The sequence below is a fragment of the Branchiostoma belcheri genome, unplaced genomic scaffold, assembly GCF_001625305.1.
Source record: "Branchiostoma belcheri isolate BF01 breed outbred unplaced genomic scaffold, Haploidv18h27 scaffold83, whole genome shotgun sequence".
Taxonomy (NCBI): domain Eukaryota; kingdom Metazoa; phylum Chordata; class Leptocardii; order Amphioxiformes; family Branchiostomatidae; genus Branchiostoma; species Branchiostoma belcheri.
Genome location: NW_017804498.1, coordinates 1,359,517 through 1,379,602, shown reverse-complemented (window position 1 = coordinate 1,379,602; position 20,086 = coordinate 1,359,517). Strand labels below are relative to the sequence as shown.

The window sequence follows — 20,086 nt, the reverse complement described above, 5'->3', positions numbered from 1 at the left end:
TAAACTAACTAACTAACTAAACTAACTAACGTACTTAAGTAAGTAGGTCTGTTTATTGGATGTATTTTTCTGGGTGGCAGATACATGTTCGTGTATGTATGTGACCTGGAAAAATCATATATAGACATGTATATTAGTAGACATTACTTGTACATGGACATGTGTATCTTCTTCAATTAATACATCTTAAATGTATCTAAATGTACATCTAATACTTCATTTTGGGGATACAAAGGCTGGAATTATCCTTTCTTTCATTTTTCCTCACTCTAAAAAAGTAGAGTCCAATCATCAAGTGCTTAATGCTATCTGCTCTTTCCAACAGCTGTCAACACAGTCCTACAACAAGAACACACACTGAGCAACACTGCTATCACAGTGAAGCCTTACTACGAGTGCCTGGGAGAGACACTGGATGACCATGACCCTGCAGCATTCAAACTCCCTGACCCCATCCAAGTGGAGGTCAATGCTGATGTAATGAACTTCATCTCTTCCACTGAAACGTACATGAAAGAACTCACAAAAATGATGGAGGACATCCATGCAACTGTGGACTGGAACCCAAGTCTTGGAAGAGTTGTTGTCGTGGCCCCAACAATGACCCCTGCACTGAAAGACGTCCACAAGGTCATCCAGGATTGGGCACAGAGAAGCCAGACGTGTATAGAAGAGTATCTCAAGAAGTTTCGGGCAGTTCAGTTTTCTGTGGCCCCAAACATTTGGAAGCATGCTAAAGATAAGGAAAAGAACATAGTTGAGAATATTGCCACATCCAACAGAGAAGCTGTCTGGGTTGATGGATATGACAACGAAGAAGGTGGTGGATCTATAGAGATCACTGGGACAGTGGAGGCAGTTGCTGAGGCTTCTAAGCAGTACAAAGCCATGGTTGATGAGATAGAGACACACCTGAAAAGAGAGGCATCCATCGTGACAGACCGCATCTCTAACGTCAAGGCTGCGAGGCTGAAGCTGCTAGACATGCACAACTTTCCTTCCAAACATCCCAACTTAGAAATACAACTTCACATTGACAGAGAGGAAGTGTATTTCAAGGGTCAGCAGGCACTGGTCACCAATGCCAAAATCAAAGCTTACGAAGTTCTGAACAGTTTGATAGAAGAAAGAATCCACCTGTCTCGTGGAATACGAGAATATCTTTCGTCAAACAAGGGAAGAGCGTTCGTAGAAAGGTCCTTGCAGGAGCAAGAAATCGTTGCAACTTGTAGCACAGACAGTGCTGAAGTTATGATTCTGGCAGTGGATCCTGAAGACGTACAAAGTGCAAAACACTTGTTACAACAGAGTATATCAGAGACAAAAATTGATGTTCCTGAAGATAGTCAAGACCTGCTGGACACCCGTGGATGGGCTGATCACATTGGACACTTAAAAGACATGTTGGCAATTGACATCCATGCTGATACAACAGGCAGTGTGTGGATTGTTGGGCCTTCAGAAATTGTGCCTTCGGCAAAAGAAGAAGTTAACAACTACATAGCAAACAACACCATTGTCAATATTAACATGGATGTTGGTGAGGGGTGTATGAAGTTTCTTCAGGAATATCATCGCAGTGCCATCAATAGAATAGAGAAAAAGCTGATGGACCATAAAGTAAAGATAACTCAAACTGGGAAAGGCTTCATACTTCGAGGTACCAAAGAGGGAACACAGACTGCCAAGGCTGAGCTGCAGGACCTTGTGTCAGCTGTACTGATAGACACAATGCCGATAACTAAGCCAGGTGAGGCTCAGCATTGGTTTGAACTCTCAATTTCATATTATACATTAACCAGTAGTCCATAAAACTACAAATGTACTTTAGTGACTATGTACAATGGCCAAGTGTATCACTTTCATACATGTATTTCTTGCCTATTGCACAGAGACAACAGTCTAATTTTTATGGTCTTTCTTTCTGCTTAGTCTCTAGTGTAAGTTTTTAATTGACAAGATTCTATTATGTTTTCAGGAATGTACAAGTTCTTCAAAGAGAATATGGGAAGGGTGCTGCTCAAGGTCATAGAGAGAGAAGAGAAGGTGGTGATCTCAACAGAGGACATTCGGGAAGGTGCAGCAGCGTCTGGTGCTGGAGGGGCAGTCTCTAGATCTGCCCCTAAAAAAGTAAGGCAGCAAATTTAGTTGCTAATTAGACTCTATTTAGAGTGTTCATTTGCTCATGTTAATATGTTATCATGCCTTTGTGAAGTTTGTCAACCTAGATTGATATATTTAACATATTGTGCAGCAAGCTGTAATAACGTTAAGTTTTCACCTGTATTGTTACTTCATTATATATATAATATATCAAAATCATCAGTCTATAATAACACAACCATTGTCAGCGAGTTCCACTTTACCATAGTTTCAGGAAAAATGAATGCCTCAATCCACTGTTGATAACTCTGGTACCTGAAGTCCTAATACACCTGTTGCACAGATCTGTAGTGTGACAACCAAGGAAAGGAAGAAGCTGTTTGTCTGCCAGGGAGACCTGACTGCTCTACAGGTGGACGTCATTGTTAATGCAGCCAACAGAAGACTGAATCACGTAGGGGGTCTGGCCGCAGCTGTAGTGAAAGCAGGTAAGGGCTGATTTTTTTTCTCTCTCTCCCTCCCTCTCTCTCTCTCTCTCCTCTCTCTCTCACCCCTCCTCTCTCCCCCCTCCCTCTCTCTCTCTCTCTTCCTCTGTGTGTGTTTCTGTTAATCTTTATCTCTCATTTAATGATTCATGCTTAAAATAGGTATGATGTTGAAGTTTGGCCAGCTTATACTAGGTGTATATAAGGAATGCAGAAAGTAGAACTATGTCCAACCATTTTCTAACATGCTCTGTACTCTACACAATGGAAACTAGTTATGCTTGTACTTGGTACTATTGGTCGGATTTTGCTTTGATTGGGCATCTTGGAAATGTCATGAAATAATTCTCCCTAATCCTTTCACTTCCTCAGGAGGCAAGGAGATCCAGAGGGATTGCGAAGCCCACATCAGGACCTCAGGCGAGCTGAACGATGGAGAAGTCATGACCACCAAACCTTACAGACTGCCCTGCAAGATGGTCGTCCATGCTGTTGGACCTCAGTGGAAGTCAGGTGAGGCACTTTTAACCTGGAATTCATCCCAAAAGTCATGACAGAAGCACCCGTACCATATTTCCAGCATTTACAGTCGCATTTGTCGTAGGTGATTGTACGATTTTTAAAGTACAATTTTCCAGCAAGCTATAGCTATGACAGAACCGACGTCGACTGGTCACAAGAATCTTGCAGGAAACATGCACGGCTATCCCAAGAATGATGGCCTCAGCTTTGCACTTGTGCAGCAATTGCACAAACATTTTTATGTTTAGTTTACACTGTGAACATGACAAAACAGAATCTGTACTCTCTGCTGTTTGCAGATTTACCTGAAGATGAGAAGAGTGGAAAACAAGCTGATCTGCTCCGGGCAGTGTTCAGCTCACTTCAAGAGGCTAAAGACTTCCACAGCATTGGTGTACCAGCTATCAGCTCAGGTCAGACTGTGGAAACAGTTACTGTAAATCTTTAAGCTTTCATGTGCCCTTAAATCACCAACAAAATCTCCTTTTTCTCCTACCGCAAAAAAAAAACACTGCAAAAGGATTTACAGTGTACTTTACCAGCAAGATGTATATGTAATGTTAACAGTTTGCAAGGCGTTGAATGTCCCAAGTTAGCAGTTCACAAGTCTGCTTATCAGAGAGGAGTTTCTCTGCTAGTGACACTGTTTCTTTACTACTTCATCTCCATACATTGAAGTTCTATTGCTGTTTTACCTTCTCCAAAAGGGCTATTTTTTGGGCCGTGTGTCTTTCTGTCTGTTTGTCTGTGAACAGCATAACTAGAGAAGTTGTGGATGGAATGATATTTGGTTTGTGGGTAGGTGTTGGCAAAATGCAGAAATGATTAGATCAATGACATGGTGGCTTTCTAAACTTTAGCATAACCTCTGGTTTTAATATCTCATGTTCTGGACATGTTTTCTGACTATGTTATCCACTTATTGTTTTATAGGTGTCTATGGCTATCCAATTGATTTATGCGTGAGTACAATCCTGGAGGGAGTGATGATGTTCTTCAACATGTATCCTAACAGCAAGTTGTCAGAAGTGTACTTCACAGAAATGGATGCAAAAAAGACGAGTGCCTTCAAAGCTGAGATGGTGAAGAGGTAAGGCATAATAAACTCCTATAATTCAGCACCTTAAGGGACCATGTATTATGTCAAGAAATTGAATAGCTAAAACCAATTTCTAAATTAATTGATACTTTTTGTCACCCTTTACTTAAATTAATAGATATCTGGTACAAAATGGCTACCTTAGAGGGAGGAGGTTTCAGCTTTTAAATACCCAATGTATCAGATTTAAGGTCATAGTCCGTCATACATACACGTATACTTTAAATGCTGAGGAATGATATAGCTAATGTTTTTTAGTATCAGCACAGCTTTGGTACAATCGAGCAACTGCTATTTGTTATTTTTTAATTGCTACCCCCATTCTTTGACATTACCAAAAACTTTTGATATGGACAGAGGTCTGACCATGGTGCTGAAAGTCAAATTTGAGTACTTATGAGAGAATTGTAATGTCAAAAATACTCCAAGTTTTGCTGATAACTTAATGTTTTGTTGGTAATTAATTGCTGATAACTAATTGCTACCTCCATACTAGGGGATAATACTAGTACCCAATACGATGGAAATGGGTCTGTCTATGGTACTGAAAGTCATACTTAATGCAAAAAAATACAGTTCTGCATTTCAGTAAATGTATGGAATGGAGAGAAGATAACTTCATCCGAAATTTGATAATTAATTCCTTGTACAGACAACGTTGTGAATGTTGCTATGGAAGTGGCAAAGAAGACTCTCATACATTACTCTATAAACTGCAGGTTTGGTATGGATTGTGTCACAACAGTGACAGATGGTAGTAGTGGGTCAGTCTCCTCTGGAGCTGCCGCCATGCCAGGCCCGTCTGGTATTGGCAGGGAGAGGGCTTCTGCACACAAACAACCTGCAGCATCCAACACTGGACATGGGGACTCCATCAAGACTGCAGAAGGTCTTACTCTGCAGCTGAAGCAGGGAGGCATTACTGCTGAGCAGGTACACATGTACAAATGTACATGTACAACCACAATGATTTAGCTTGATAATCATTGTTGTTTTTGCTTAGGCCTAGGAACAATTATGTCATATTTCTGGTTACAGTCCTGAAAGAAATAGGGTCAGGATGTAGGGAATTGTCTTTTTCCTTTCCTTTTTTTTTATTTAAGCTCAGCTGATCCAACAAATACAGTTTGACAATGTAAAACTGAAATGCATTACACCACACCCTCAGCTTGCTTGTGGGATGGAGACAAGTATTTCACCCAGTTTACTTAATGAAATATTGATTCAAAATGTGTGAAATATCATTTCAGAGGCTTTGAAATTCCGATGTCAGGTCAAAAATTTAACGGTCTTGCCAGCGGACCAAGAAAAGGCTGGTGTCAGTGGCAAATTGGAAACACAATGATTTTTTCTTAAGCTTTAGCCACTAGCAATTAGTCAAACTGTTGTTTGTGCTATATTTATTTTGTTTGTTTTCTAGGCTGATGTTTTGGTGAACACAGTTGGAACAGATCTGGATCTGGGACAAGGAGGTGTGGCAGGTGCCTTCCTGAAGGCAGGGGGACCTGAGCTACAACAGGTGAGGTCCATCTGTATGCAAAAGATTTTTTTTAATATTCTGAGTGGAACCATTCATTTTCCAAACATCCTTCTAGAGTAATCCCAGACAATGCTCCTTGTAAATGCCAAGCCTGGAATTTTTTTGGTTTGTTTGAATCATTCTATATTCATGAAGGCTCAAACCGATATGCAAGCAGCTTTTTGTTGAGGTAATGAGGGAAGAGGTAAGGGTCTATAAAATATATCGACAAGACAAAGTTTATGTATATCATTCAAGTAGAAGGCATTATATAAGCAATTGAGCTTTTTGCTTGATACTTGCTGAATATATGTGAATAAATAACATATCATTCAAAGTCCTACTAAAACCATACACACCTTAAATATATGATAATTATATACATTTTGTATGTGGTACAAAATACACACACAACAGTGAAATCTGGCATCTGCATGGTCGTGTACGTTCGTTTCGGTCATTTCTCATTTCTGTCTTTTTCAGCTCTGTAGTGCTCATGGAAAAGCCAAGCCAGGGGATGTAGTTGCAACACAGTCTACTGGAGGGCTTATCTGTCAGCAAGTGTACCATGCAGTCATCCCTTGGTGGAAGAACACAGACACTGTAAGCAGCAGTTGATTAGCCATACAGTACTATGCAAATGTGTGAATTTGAATTCCATAGGCAGTTACACAACAGTTTTGAGTTTACAAGTACAAGCTGTGTGATTAGAGTCATTGCATAGATATATTGACCATCAAGGCCTGACCAGTGGAAGTGTATTGAAGTCAGGCTAGTTTTTCACATGTATTTTCATTTTTCCCACAGCCTCTACGTACAGTCATCCAAACCTGCCTGACCATGGCCCATAACAGTGGGTTCACTTCCATTGCCTTCCCAGCCCTGGGCACAGGGAACCTGGGATATCCCAGGAACGTTGCAGCCAGCGCCATGTTTGAGGAAGTTGCCAACTTCAGCCAAGCAAATGCTAGGACATCACTGAAGGTAATGAATTTGTATTGATCAGAAAGTAAAAAAGGAATCAGAGATTTCAGATGTCCAAGATCTGTTATCATGTTTGACGCTAGTGTATGGTGGATATGATGTTATAATTATAATATACTGTAATTATTGCTTGTTGTTGGAATACTAGTAGTAATTGTAGTACTGCATTTTGTCACCAGCATGTCAGCATCGTTGTGTATGACCAGCCAACTGTACAAGCGTTTGAGGCAGAACTAAGGACAAGACAGGGGTTGCCAGGAGCAACAGGGTTGCCAGGAGCAACAGGGTTGCCAGGGGCAACAGCTGTGACAAGAGACCCTTCAGTATCAGGTTAAGTGTACAATTTGATTATCATTATATATATCAATCATTATTTCCAATTTTTTGGATTTCTAAAAAAGATAGCAAGAAAACAAAGAGAGCCCAAAAAATTTCTTTTACCTAATGAATGACTATTCAATACATGCAATACTGTTTGTGAAGATGTTCTTGTATATTTTACTTCACAGGTTTCTATTCAGCTGTGACAAGTCCACTGCCCAACCAACAGCAGATGACCATTGGAAATGTCACCCTGCAGATCCAGCAGGGTGACATCACCACAGAGACAGTGGATGCCGTTGTTATACCTACCAACAACATGCTTCGTAAGCTTCAAGTTTCTGTCCTGTAATACATTAAATGGCTGAGTGATCATCTTGTCCCCACAATTTGGCTGTATTACACTTTTAAAAGTGCAAGTGCCACCTCTTACTGCAAGGATAGAAGAGCATGCAAATGATATAGTTGTCATCGTTTAAAAAATGGTACACTGTACTATATTTACCTGGTCTAATACTCCTTACAATTTTGATATATTCGTTATATGATGCATTTTTTTTACAAATATTTCTTGTTTCTATTTTTTGTTAGATATCGATATAAATTGCTAAATGTCTGGTAGTTATATAATCAGATGTACATAGAAAAATTGTTAGTTATTAAAGTTAATACAAGTACACTTTGGATGGGATATACAGTATATATTTCCTGCCATCTGACATATACAGAGCATCTATTTCATCTTAATGTAGGTCTAGATGCAGGTATAGCTCAGGTTGTTTCCAAAAAGGCTGGTGGTGGCCTCCAAGCAGAGTGCCTTGCTCACATCCTGCAATATGGTGAACTCCAGAATGGAGCTATAGCTATAACTGGTATGTTGATTATGTACTTTTTGTGTTACATGCTAGAGGTTGTGTTATATTAAGCTGGTACAGGTGAATGAATGAAGCATAAGGATAAGTTCTCAAGGATAAGATCTACACATTCTCACATAATATACTAAAATCAGTATGCTGTATATTAGATGAAACCCCATGACATTGCTGTGAGTGACAAGGCATACCATGTACATGCACATGTTGTATGTGGTTATGACTTGTTTACTTCACAAATCTGTTTTTCTTTCTTTTGTCCTGGACATGCTACGGTCTTGATTTTTTTTGTGTGGCAGGTAGCTTGTCATATCTGGAAAAAGTTCAGGTGACCTAGCATTATGTTGTGGAACTGCAAGGGTGTTTGATATACCAGAAATCGCACACCTGTCCCCTCCAGGTGCAGGAAGCCTTCCATGTAGACACGTGTTCCACCTGGCCAACCCTCACCCCAACCACCTGAAGGACAACATCAAACTCTGTCTCCAGACTGCAGACCAGAGAAAACTGAAGTCTGTTGCACTGCCTGCCATTGGGACAGGTACAGTTCAGTTCAAACTTAAGTACTGAAAGTAAGATGGGAGAAAATATAATACATTATTTTCAACCTTCAAATACAGTACTGTTACACATAAGTGTAGAACCCTTGAAGACATGTCGTTTTTTGCTTCAAAGATGGTGTTTGTGAATAACAAAAAGAATCAAAGGTAATAAACATTGTATGACTACATGTACACCTCTAATAAATAAGGACAGGTCAGCTATGTTAATAGGTTTGATAGTGTATTTTGGAGATCTTAGAGTATCTTTTGAGAGCAGTACACACATACACAGGTATGCACCTGGCAGAATTATGTTAGAAGATGTTAGCTAGCTTCCTTACAAGAGTCTCTTCATGATATTCAATGTACAGGAGGGATCAAGATCAGTCCAGACCAGTCAGCTAAAGGCATGCTGGATGGCATTGCAGAGTTTGTACAACAGTGTAACCCCCAGACCCTGGGTCTGGTCCGGATCACCATCTTCCAGCCTCAAATGCTGCAAGCATTCCACTCAGAGATGGACAACAGAGCAAAGAGCTCGGGTGTCAAGTTGACTGGGATTAGCAGAGTCCTAGAGACAGTTAAAAGTAAATACAGTGTACTTCACAATTATGTTTTGATAGAGATATTTGCTTGTTTCTCTACTTGCTATTTGCTCAAAACACTCAATTGAATGCTTCCCAGACATTTTACGCTAAGATGCTTAATGCTGTCCAAACCTTTTGCAGACAGGACACCTGGTTCTAACTCTAATCATTATTAAACCTCAATTCTAATCTTAATTCTAACACTAACAGTACCGAAATTTAGCTACAAACATGTGAAAGCAAAATTTCTTGAGAAATGTCCTGATACCAAGTACTTGAAGAAATTTGAAACGATAGTGATTTTTCCCTCTAGTGATGATCAAAATGTTTTTGCAGAAGTTGCAAGGAATGTCTCGAACAAGTTGAGACCGAGCACCAAGAAAGTGGCATCTACACTGGGTTTCACTTCCTGGGATGGGACAACTGATCCGACATCTCCTTCAACTGAGTCGTCTGGACGTTCAGAGATCCTACAGATGAACTTTTTTGGTGCCGACCAAAGAAGCATTGACTCTGCCAAAAGGAAGGTTGAAGGTCTTGTGACAGAGAAGTCGAAAAATGAAGTGATTGAGAATGCAGCGATAGCTCAGCTCACACCAGAGGAAATCAGACTGCTGGTGGCGTATGGACGTCAAAGAAACGTACACCTCACTGTCGGTAAGCCTCCCAAATACTGTTACAAGCACATAAATTGCTATAAACAAGGCACTTGTCTGAGTGTTAAAACTTAAAATGACATCTCTTACAAATATGTCTGAAATGAAAATCATTAGTTGCCTTTCCACATCTGTTCATCTTCAAGTTAATTGGAAGGAATTGTCTTGCTTTGCCAAGAGTTGTATACATAGTTTGACCTACATATTAGATGTTGAATGTAATAATATAAACAGGGAATGATAAAATGACCAAAATATGATATACAAAAATCATGTATGTGTCGTAACGTGGTAGTGATTATCTTAATTCACCTTCATATTTCAGAACAAGGTGCACGCCATCGCATCTGCATCCAGGGCACCAGTGACATGACATCATCAGTCATCTCCAAAGTCTGGGAAGTTTTAAGCATCAAGATTGAGGAGAGTAGGAAGTTTGAATCAGCTCTGTCCTTGCAAAAGGATGTACAGTGGTAAGTCATAAACTCATTGACACTTTTGAGAGTACCATTCAATTTGCAACGTCACTTTCACAGATATTTCTTGAAATTGTGTTTACAATCATTTTTACCTCAGGGTACAGAGGTATTGTTTAGGGTGTGTATGTATGTGTGTGTTTGCTTGTGCCCACAAGTATTTACATGGAGTAAGAGGTGGGGGGATTTGGCTACCACAGACAGTCTCCCAGCAGTCTGGGAGGAAGTGAGCCCACCCTCACAGTTACCTATTTACAAACTCTCAGCCTGCAAGGATTCTGCAATGTACATGGTATTGAAGTACAATGTATGTCAGTCCATCTCATGGTTGTGCCTGACTGATGAAAATTGTGACAATAAATTTACAAAAACTGTAAAGTATAAATTTTCCAGAAGTTTAAAATGTCTGATTTCTTGTTGGATTATAAATTGTAATGTTCCTGGCTCCTAGAGCAACACCTTACAACTTGCCTACATATTGTGCATGTTTCAATATGCTAATTATCTATCCTTTAAACAGGTGTTACGAAAAGCCAGATGGCTCCTATCGGGAGTTTGACCCCTTGGTCAATGCAGAAATTGAGGAGGCCTTCCAGGCTAAGAGACCAAAGGTGCAATATGAAGATGAAGGAGAGAAATACGAGCTAGACTTCCAATCCAAACAGGAGAGTAATCTGTCGACTGGTGCCGTGACCAAGGTCCGCAGAGATGACTTGAGAGCTGATACAGGTACATAAATATTCAGGACTATTTATGATTATGATCCTACCTCGACATTTAACTTCCCAAAGCTAATATTTTTTAATTCAAATAGTTAACTGTGTACTAGTTAAGCAATAGAAGAGAAAGGGAGAGTACACATGTACATGACATTGAAGTCTTCTCCAATGTGTCTTTATATTCCTTTGGTGTAGGTTTGTAATGCCCCAGTGCAACAAAATACATATGTGATATCTGGGTAATATACATGAGGCTAACAATACATTGTATGTAACATGGAAAGAAAGTTTGTTCTTGATGAAACACCCCCTATTTTTTAAACATACATGTACTTGTCAACAAAGACTGTACCTGGACACAAGATATTGACCACGGGGTCTATAGTTAACAGCTAAAACCTTTGAGGCTAAATTTACTTGTTATTTTAAGCTCCTAATGCAGCATGTGTGCTCTCAACTGATCCTTTTCAGTTTGACTAACACCTTTCCAAGCTGCTTGTTTCTAAGACACCTTATTCATATCAGGTGCAGGGTTGCCTGCAGGTTGGGACCCCCAGCCGACTGACCCAAGGACAGGAACCCCCCAACTGTGCCACCTGGTAAAACTGGCCCCAAACTCACCCGAGTACAACACAGTCTATGTTAAACTTGGACCTACTGGTAACAGACTGAACATGGTGAATATTGAGCGGGTACAAAACCCCACCCTTTGGAAGCAGTACTGTGTGCAGAAGGAGAAGTTCAGTCAGAAAAACCCCACCAGGTAATGTATGTCTTTATGTTGATGATAGGACTGTAGATTTTCTTTTGTATGGTAGCAAAAGAAGCATTCTTTTGGATTTATGTTATTTTCCCATTTAGTATAGGAATATAGTATTTTTTTAGTATACAATTTAGTAGAAATAATATAGAAATTTATACTAGTATTAATCACAGTCTTCAATAATCAACCTACAAACACAATCATACCTAATTCCACATTTACAGGCAAAATGAACAGGAACTGTGGCATGGTTCACCAGCACAGTCCTGTGTGAAGATATGTCACCATGGCTTCAACAGAAGTTATGCTGGAATGAATGGTAGGTGGAATTTGATAGTTCACTGTCTCTTTATCAGTTGTACAATGTAATTACCTGGGCAGCAAAACTGGATTTTTCTGGGCATTCTTTTGCTGTAGTAAGTTGAATCAATTCTATACCATAGCATACTGATGTCTGTTAGGTAAAAATGTGATGTCGCTGATGGAAAATGGTTGCTTGTTTTGTATCGTAGGCTGGTTCTAGCTATTTATGAGTGGGTACCCCCAAAAATAAACAAAAGGGATCACATAGCTTATTTTGGGGCTATTTTAAACGGTTCAGTTGTACATGTATCAAATGTGCAAAAAATGGCCATAGATACCAGTATTGGACAGATTTACTCATTCAGAATATCTTTTGGTTTGCCGCCTAGATACTACAGAATGTACATTGAACGTTTTTAACACCAATTTTTGTCACCAACTGTGGTAGAGCTTTAGCATGATGAGTTAAGTATATAGACTAAAGTATTGTCAATACACAGCTTATTACACATAGTAGGGCAGGAACTGCTTGTCCTTCTTGTAATGACTTTGTCTTGTATGACTGCATATTCTGTGTGCCACTTTCAGCCACCGCCTATGGTAAGGGCACCTACTTTGCCAGGGATCCTGCCTACTCAGCAGGAGGATATGCCACCCCTGATGCTAATGGAGTGAAACGGCTCTTTCTGGCCAAGGTTCTTACGGGAGAGTATGTCAGGGGAGACCCCAGCATGATTGTTCCTCCTACTAGACCAGGAGGGAATCCTCTGGACACCTATGATTCCACTGTGAATAACGTTAATAATCCAGCTATTTTCTGTGTGTATCACGATGCTCAGGCATACCCAGAATATTTGATAACATTTATGTAACTCTCAACTTTTCATTGAAGACAGTTTATGAAAAAGGTAAAAAATCACCACATTTCTTTAAGGTATAACATCTGTGTCCATAATATCACCAGGGTCCATAATATTGCCACCTTGAGAAACAGTGTGCTTAAAGATATGTTTACTGCAACATACCCTAGATATGTACATTTGATGTGTGAAGGAGTGCATACCAAAAGTATGTTGCAGTAAAAATATCTTTAAGCACACTATTTCTCAAGGTGGCGATATTATGGACCCTGGTGATATTATGGACACAGATGTTACAGCGCCAATAAAATATGCTACTTTTTGTCCCATGTTCAACTCACACATGTGGTCAGTGTATGTGAGGTGTCATGAATTTATGAATTGCATACAGATATTGTTCATTTGATATATTTGTATGTTGGAGTTGGCCTCAAACCGGCCACAAAGCCTTGTTTTCCAACATTTATGAATATACTTCCATCTGTAACTATTTTCCTTCTTGACAAAACAGAGTATATTTCTTTCTGATAAGTAAATGGCAATAACTGTTCAGTCCTTTTCATTCTGTTAAGAATCCTATGCTGTCAAAATCTTTTTAAAGGATTCTTGCATTTGATATCGAGACATTACCCAAGATATACAAGATATTATCCATGATTTACAGACATTATCCAATATGTACAAGGTTGTAACAGGAAAATGCAATGGAAAATGCGATGATAGAGTTATGGCTAATGATGGCACGCTGTTCCTCCAACAAACTGTTTATGGGAATTATCATTTACTATAATACTATGTACCCAAGGAGATAATATATATTATGTAAGTTACAGTTGCTAGTGCTAAGCACATTACAGCAATGCTCAATGCTTTGTGCTATCAGGAAGTTTTGCCCAAATCATTAAACCTTGAAATGTTGGAATCTCAGTTAAAGTTGTCGAGTATAAATTGGAAAATTATTTCTTGTTATTTATATGTAACACTCTAATATTTACATGTAACATTAACATGTTTACTGAATAGTACTTTGAAAGGGAAAGATAAAATCATCGAAACCTTTTAGCCCAGCAGGGATAGTCTTCCAGGGCTCTAAATCCCATATTATAAAGCATATTCCTTTTTTTTTTAGAAGATCGCCATACACATGCAGATGTGGGAAGACTGTGGAAAATCTAATAGGTGTAATAACACTGTAGCTGTGTGGAGAACATGTTACGTTAACTCTCCGAAACTGAAAGCAGTAACAATATTGCATCAGCTTGGAACACGCCCAAGTCATGAGATCATCCTTTCAGGCATCAGTAGACCAGAACATAATGAGTACTATGTAATACAATATGTTCTTGTCTACTGATGCCTGAAAGAATGAGTCATGACTTGGGCGTGTTCCAAGCTGATAACTGCACCGAAACTGGAACTTGTTTTTATCACTTTATATTTATATAATTTCATCCAGACAACCACCACATTATAAGTCTTTTCAGAGTACCAAACATTTGAGTTTATTGAAACATTTAATGTATATTCTTCATATGTAACATTACAGTCACATATCTAATTGCCATATATCTAACACGTTAACCTTGTAACGTTAAACTTAAACTAGAAGGTAGGTATTGTTTATGTATTATACTATGTACCCACGGAGTACCGAACTGGGATTACACACGAAAGCAATAATCTTGCGTCAATGTAATCTTCAACGTTTCTGTATATCACGCAACGATCACGCGGCGATCACGCCATAGAAGCAAGCGACAAACATGATGGTCACGCGATGCTGGTGGGGATTCCCCAAACTTCTAGGCAACGTTACACGTCACCAGGTGTTTCCATGACAGAGTATCGTGCTAACAGCAGTTAGTTAGGGTTCTTGACATTCCTCTTGCCGTCATCAAGATCTGTTGGAGATTTCTGTGCTTTGAAGACGACTTAATGTGTTCTAAGTAAGTACACAATCTGTAAAGAACGTTGCCACGAAGTCAAACGTTAGACCTCCAACTTTAATTTCCGGTTCACACGTTTGACCACGTATTGCATGCCTTCTCAGTTTAGACAAGGGGTCTCTTGCTTTAGAATGCTTAATGTATGGGGTTGTACATGATGTACACCCGAAGATAGGGATATTGTAAGTTTTGGGAATTTTGCTGTATAAACCGATGTAAAGTTCCCGAATTCCTTGTGGCATTGTTCACATGGTCGAGCACCCAGCCTTAACGGTATAGTTACAGTTCAAAAGCGACACCTAGCAATCCTTGTCAACCCTGCATGCCAGTCACGTTCACGTCCTTGGTGCTGAAGTGTACGTCATATGTTGCATACGTTGTTTGTTGCATGCACGTGATACAAGCAGTTGTGACAACGTTAACTTTCAGTCATTTTGCTCATATGTGTAATTAGCTTAGCTACCTAGACAATGAATGCAACAACATATGATTACGTACATATGATTACCCCTGTACTGTACTATTTCCTGCCCTATATATATATTGGTTGTGTTCTTAGGCTGTTCGCTTTACACACATGTACAACTGATGCTACTGTTTTCCAATTTTGCAAAGGTATAGAGACCATGTGACTGGAGGAAGATATCAGGAAAAACAAAATTTGGCCATAGTTCCCACATCGACCAGGCTTGACTCTCATTGTCTCAACTTCTATACCTTTAATTGGCATAATTTTGAGACAAAGGCAAAATGGGAAATTCAATGAGCATCCTGCCTCCCTTTCCCGGTCTCAGGGACAGAGACGGGGACAAGAAAGTAGAAGATTTCGTCCTGCTAGGAGAGGCTTATGTTAGGAAGGGAGTGTCGAGCAAGAATGGTAGAGACTTTACCAAAGCATCGGCACTATACAACGCAGCTTTAGTACGCTGTCGAAACTGGGCCAAAAGGCAGAATCTGATCGAACGAATCAAATCAACAGAAAGTCTGCTACTTCAGCACGTAGCTGGTTTGGATCATGCCGAAATTTCAAGTCGCAAGGATGATGTCGCTCATAAAATTACGCTTCAAAAAATCCGCCTCAGGTGTCAGAAACAGCTGCAAGATATACACGAGTTATGCAACTATTCGGGAAATCCATTACATTGTGCAAAAACGAGGGAAGAAGAGGAGAAAAGAGCCGAGAAGATCCGAGCACTTTATCAACAGATTTCACGGGAAATGAAAGCATTCGTTTCCGACCTTATTCAAGAATGTTTTCTTGTCTTGGGTCCCCCTCCATGTAATTACGCCGCGATTGGACTAGGGTCCTTGGCAAGAGAAGAGATGACTCCATACTCAGACCTGGAGTTTGCCGTACTGTTAGAAGAACGGGAACGCCTGGACAACGAGAAGGCTTACTTCCGCTCAATGACGTATTTGCTACACCTCAAAGTTCTGAACCTCGGTGAGACTATCCTCCCATCCATGTGTATTGAAGAGCTTAGCGACTACAACGATATGAGCAAAGAACAGTTTTACGATTCTGTAACACCCCATGGTTTCTCGTTTGACGGCTGCATGCCTTGGGCGAGCAAGACTCCCCTTGGGCGCGATGAGACGGATACAAAACCGGGCCTTGAACTCATCATGACTCCACGGGAAATGGCAGATGTACAGACAATGAACCGGTCCTTGAGGGAAGGATATCACCTTGCGGATGTTCTCCGTACTGCAACATTGATCAAAGGCGATCAATCGCTGGTTGACGAGTACAGACAAGCAGTATTCGACATACTAGACTCTCCAGTGAGTGACGTTGACAACACCACTGTGGGTCAGAAGATGGCGCTTCAAACACTTTCAGAAGATGTGAACCTTTTTGACCCCACAGCGTTGCACGATCCCTCTAGATCTGGTTTTGGTCTCCTATTTGGTTGTGCCTACGACGTGAAAAAAATGATCTTCCGGTTGATCAGCTGCACTATGCAAAGCATAGGCTTATTATCGAGTACCAAGTGTGATAGACTTGAAGATATTTTGCTATATTTGGAACAACGAGGTCTTATCACTAGCCTTGTAAGGCATAACATTCGGATAGCTGCTGCAATTGCCGATGAGTTGCGGTTAAAGACGTACGTGGCAAACAGGGGACAGAAGGAACTGATCTCGACACTTCCTAAGTTTGAACAGAAGAACACCAACTTTCCTAAAACAGGGCAACTCTTCTACCTTCAGCAGAACCCTGACATGCTTCACCGATTTTACTTTACATCGTATCCGTATCATGAAACCATGAAAACTGTCATTCGAAATGCCAACGAGAGTGGCTATTCAACACTTGAAGGAATGATTAGTAGCTCCTTCCCAGATTCAGGGATCTACGACAACAGTCCTTTGATAAGAGGACTGATGTATTTTGATTTCTTCGAGTATGACAAGGCCGAGGAATGCTTCTTAGATGTGCTGAAGGATAATCCAGGGAACCGTGTAGCTTTGTGGAACTTACTACAAATCTACGCACTTACACATCGCTACAGCAACATGAAAGATGTACTGATGAATAGCAGTGACAGTCTTTCGGCCATTTCGGATGTTATCAATGATAACAGCATTGACTTCCCCGGTCTTCTCGCTAGCGCTTTTGGACAGAACCCTTTTCGTTTGAGGGAACGTGCCAATGAAGACACCGCTAGTGACGGTTCTACGGAACATTCGCCCGTTCACAGCTCGACCGAGGGTGAAGAAGATTCAGCCATCATGTGTGTCCTCAAAGCCTTCTTACCGGCTATAGCAGGAGACTTTGCCGAGGCCGAGTCTTCCCTTGAGCAAGTCATGAAGATCAAAGAGAAATGGGGAAGTGATGAGGAACCTTCAAGTGTGTACTCCAGAATGGCTCACACAATTGACCTGGTTGTTGGCGGGATCTACTTCAACTTGAAAAACTATGAGAAATGCGTCTTTCACCTGGAACTCGGTTTGAAATACTTACAGACATTATATGGCAGCCACAGTGCGCATCCGTTGATGTCATACTGTTTTCTGTTGCTTTCGCGGTCTCACAAGGAGTTGTCAAATCATGAAATGGCCAAAGCCATGATGGAAAACGCAAGAACATGCAGCCGTGCGTCACTGAGTCGCGGCGCGTATGGTTACTACAGCTTAGGGGCAATAGCAATCTCGGCGATGGACGGAAGCGAGAACTCAAGCAGGCACTTTGGTATGGTGCAACAAGCTGCTGATGCGGGAATGGCGTTGAAATTTGCCGCTCATCTTCATATTAACGCCTGTTATGTTTCGGCAGTTAAATGTATAGAAGAGAAAAGGATGCCTGAGGCAGCATGGTATTATAAGAAGCTGCTTTGGTATGTGTTAGAGCTTGACCGCCAAGAGCCTCACACTGACATCTTACGCGACTGTGTACATTTTGTCTCTTATCATGGCTTGGCGTACGCTACAATGATCACTGAGAACATCCTTCAAAATGTATTTCCCGCATTGCTATCCCCCGGAAGCCTAACTCGTTTGTCATCTTCAGCTGAACACAAGTCAGAAAGCCGTACTGACAAGCCAAACAGAAGAACAGAAACAAGCAAACTGGTTCTGGAATATGAGAGACTTCTCGACGTATATCGTCTCCGCTATGGACACGATTGTGATATCTACATGTTACCATTCATCGGTCTATTGCACACCCTTGATGGCAACGCAAGTAAGGGTATCGAGTGGATTTTTGCAACCCTTGAACTGTTAGAGTCTTTGAAAACACTGCCGGCAAACTTTATCGATCTTTTTAATGTTCCTGACGTTGAACGCACCGCTGTTTGTTCATGTTTCTAGTTCTTTACGGGCTTGCCGTCCAATGGCTCACATTTTTGGAGGTGACTTTGTGTTAGCTTGCTTGCTTTCTCTGATGGGCGTGGCGTATCTCTATTATGCATCCGATTTACACAACTCTATGCAATGCTTTAATGATGCTTTACAGACACTAATAGATTACGAAGAAGGCGCGGAAGAAGCCACTGCAGAACAACAAATGAACCTACCCATAAAAACTGACATGGTAGCTAACTGGTGGAGAAATGTACAAGCTGCAGTGGACGCTCTGGGACCTATTTCTCAATCACACCCTTGTTTGTCTGGTTCTGGTGACATTCCTCTTGACTAATCCGAATAGTTTTCTGATATGTATATTGTTTAATATATGTTTAGGTTCAGAGAAGGATAGCTATAGATAGTCAGACACATGGAAGTTACTGCCTTATGTATTCACACACCATACATGTTTTATTTGTAAAACATTCCATACATGTACTGTACAAACGTTGTATCATTTCAATCAGATTGACCCATGTAAGGAATGATGATTATACATTTTTGATTTATTCATGACCTATTATTACTAATTAGTGGAATTTTCTATGAAAGGTCTTTGTCCATGATTGTATTAAAACGTTAACTACTGTGTATGTATGACTGACTCGGCATGTGTGCCTTACTAATGGTGCCACCTGTTGTGATTGGGGAACACCTACACTTCTCATTTGCCTTGATTAAAAAAAAAGTGACAAGCATAACAAAGGCGCCTGTTTGTAAAGTTAGCTGCTCTGTTCCCCTTCAAAATTCCCCGACAGGCCGTTCATGTTACTCTGTGAAACTGGTCATGTGTTTATTGTGATACGTTTGGACGATGAAGCTCTTTAGCCTGAGTGTCAGCCTTGTTAGCTTTCGTCAGATCCCAAGATCCACTCCCCGCCGACAAGTCTTGTTGGCGGGGAGCGGATCTTGGAGAGCGGACGAAAGCTAACAAGGCTGACACTCATGCTAGAAGCTCTTAGGTTTGCGACAGAATTAAATTCCATATGTTCAACCTACATATTTTAAAACAAGAGTACCACGATCTCATACCTTCGTAAGATGATCGTAACATTTATGACTGAATAACTGCAATGTTTTTCACTGTATGAATGATTATATTCTCCACCCAAGGAAAGTCTTAACAAAGTAAGCAATTTTAGCCTTTCTTCATAAATTATGCAAAGGAGGCTCTGATTTCAATAGGTTATGTTCAATGATGTTCACCTTCATTTGACTTCCAAATTCGGTTAGTATGAAATTCCTCACCATTATGAAATTATATAGCATTTTCGTATTAATTATGCAAGTAAGGTATGCAAATTAGGTCTTAATTCATATCAATATAGATAACAGATATCTGTCAATGTCTTATCATTGCGCTGGGAAATACCAGTCTAATAATTATGAACATGGAAATACCGGTCTAATTTAAATATTAACAGTCTCAGCACATGGGGAAATTCTAGATTTGATATGAGGTCATTGACCTTAAGGG

At 40.4% G+C, this 20,086-nt stretch overlaps 2 protein-coding genes across 3 annotated transcripts in view; both read left to right on the top strand.

Annotated features, from left to right (window-relative positions):
* Nucleotides 1-12,887, top strand: part of LOC109486834 (poly [ADP-ribose] polymerase 14-like) — a 15,511-nt gene extending 2,624 nt beyond the window's left edge. Inside the window, exons 6-26 of one of the 2 annotated variants that reach the window (XR_002141220.1) lie at nt 326-1,750; nt 1,979-2,130; nt 2,447-2,591; nt 2,961-3,101; nt 3,410-3,523; nt 4,044-4,200; nt 4,929-5,142; nt 5,630-5,728; nt 6,212-6,331; nt 6,536-6,712; nt 6,892-7,042; nt 7,222-7,359; nt 7,786-7,905; nt 8,306-8,446; nt 8,819-9,034; nt 9,371-9,691; nt 10,016-10,163; nt 10,687-10,864; nt 11,411-11,648; nt 11,873-11,967; nt 12,540-12,761. Coding sequence is in view for 1 of the 2 variants with exons in the window: in XM_019790738.1 (XP_019646297.1) it covers nt 326-1,750; nt 1,979-2,130; nt 2,447-2,591; nt 2,961-3,101; nt 3,410-3,523; nt 4,044-4,200; nt 4,929-5,142; nt 5,630-5,728; nt 6,212-6,331; nt 6,536-6,712; nt 6,892-7,042; nt 7,222-7,359; nt 7,786-7,905; nt 8,306-8,446; nt 8,819-9,034; nt 9,371-9,691; nt 10,016-10,163; nt 10,687-10,895; nt 11,411-11,648; nt 11,873-11,967; nt 12,540-12,823 (4,805 nt within the window). In the remaining variant the exon portion in view is untranslated. Of the gene's footprint in view, nt 1-325; nt 1,751-1,978; nt 2,131-2,446; nt 2,592-2,960; nt 3,102-3,409; nt 3,524-4,043; nt 4,201-4,928; nt 5,143-5,629; nt 5,729-6,211; nt 6,332-6,535; nt 6,713-6,891; nt 7,043-7,221; nt 7,360-7,785; nt 7,906-8,305; nt 8,447-8,818; nt 9,035-9,370; nt 9,692-10,015; nt 10,164-10,686; nt 10,896-11,410; nt 11,649-11,872; nt 11,968-12,539 lie in introns of both variants that reach the window. The other variant, XM_019790738.1, reaches the window with a different exon arrangement.
* A 1,746-nt stretch (nt 12,888-14,633) lies between these two features.
* On the top strand, nt 14,634-19,094 carry LOC109486835. The gene is made up of 2 exons (XM_019790739.1): nt 14,634-14,757; nt 15,373-19,094. Exon 2 carries the CDS (start codon nt 15,508-15,510, stop codon nt 18,571-18,573), a length of 3,066 nt encoding a protein of 1,021 aa, XP_019646298.1. The 5' UTR covers nt 14,634-14,757; nt 15,373-15,507; the 3' UTR covers nt 18,574-19,094.
* Nucleotides 19,095-20,086: the final 992 nt, after the last annotated feature.

Bases quoted from the DNA above. Each gene is read 5' to 3' on its own strand.
- LOC109486835 (XM_019790739.1), top strand. From the start codon at position 15,508: ATGGGAAATTCAATGAGCATCCTGCCTCCCTTTCCCGGTCTCAGGGAC.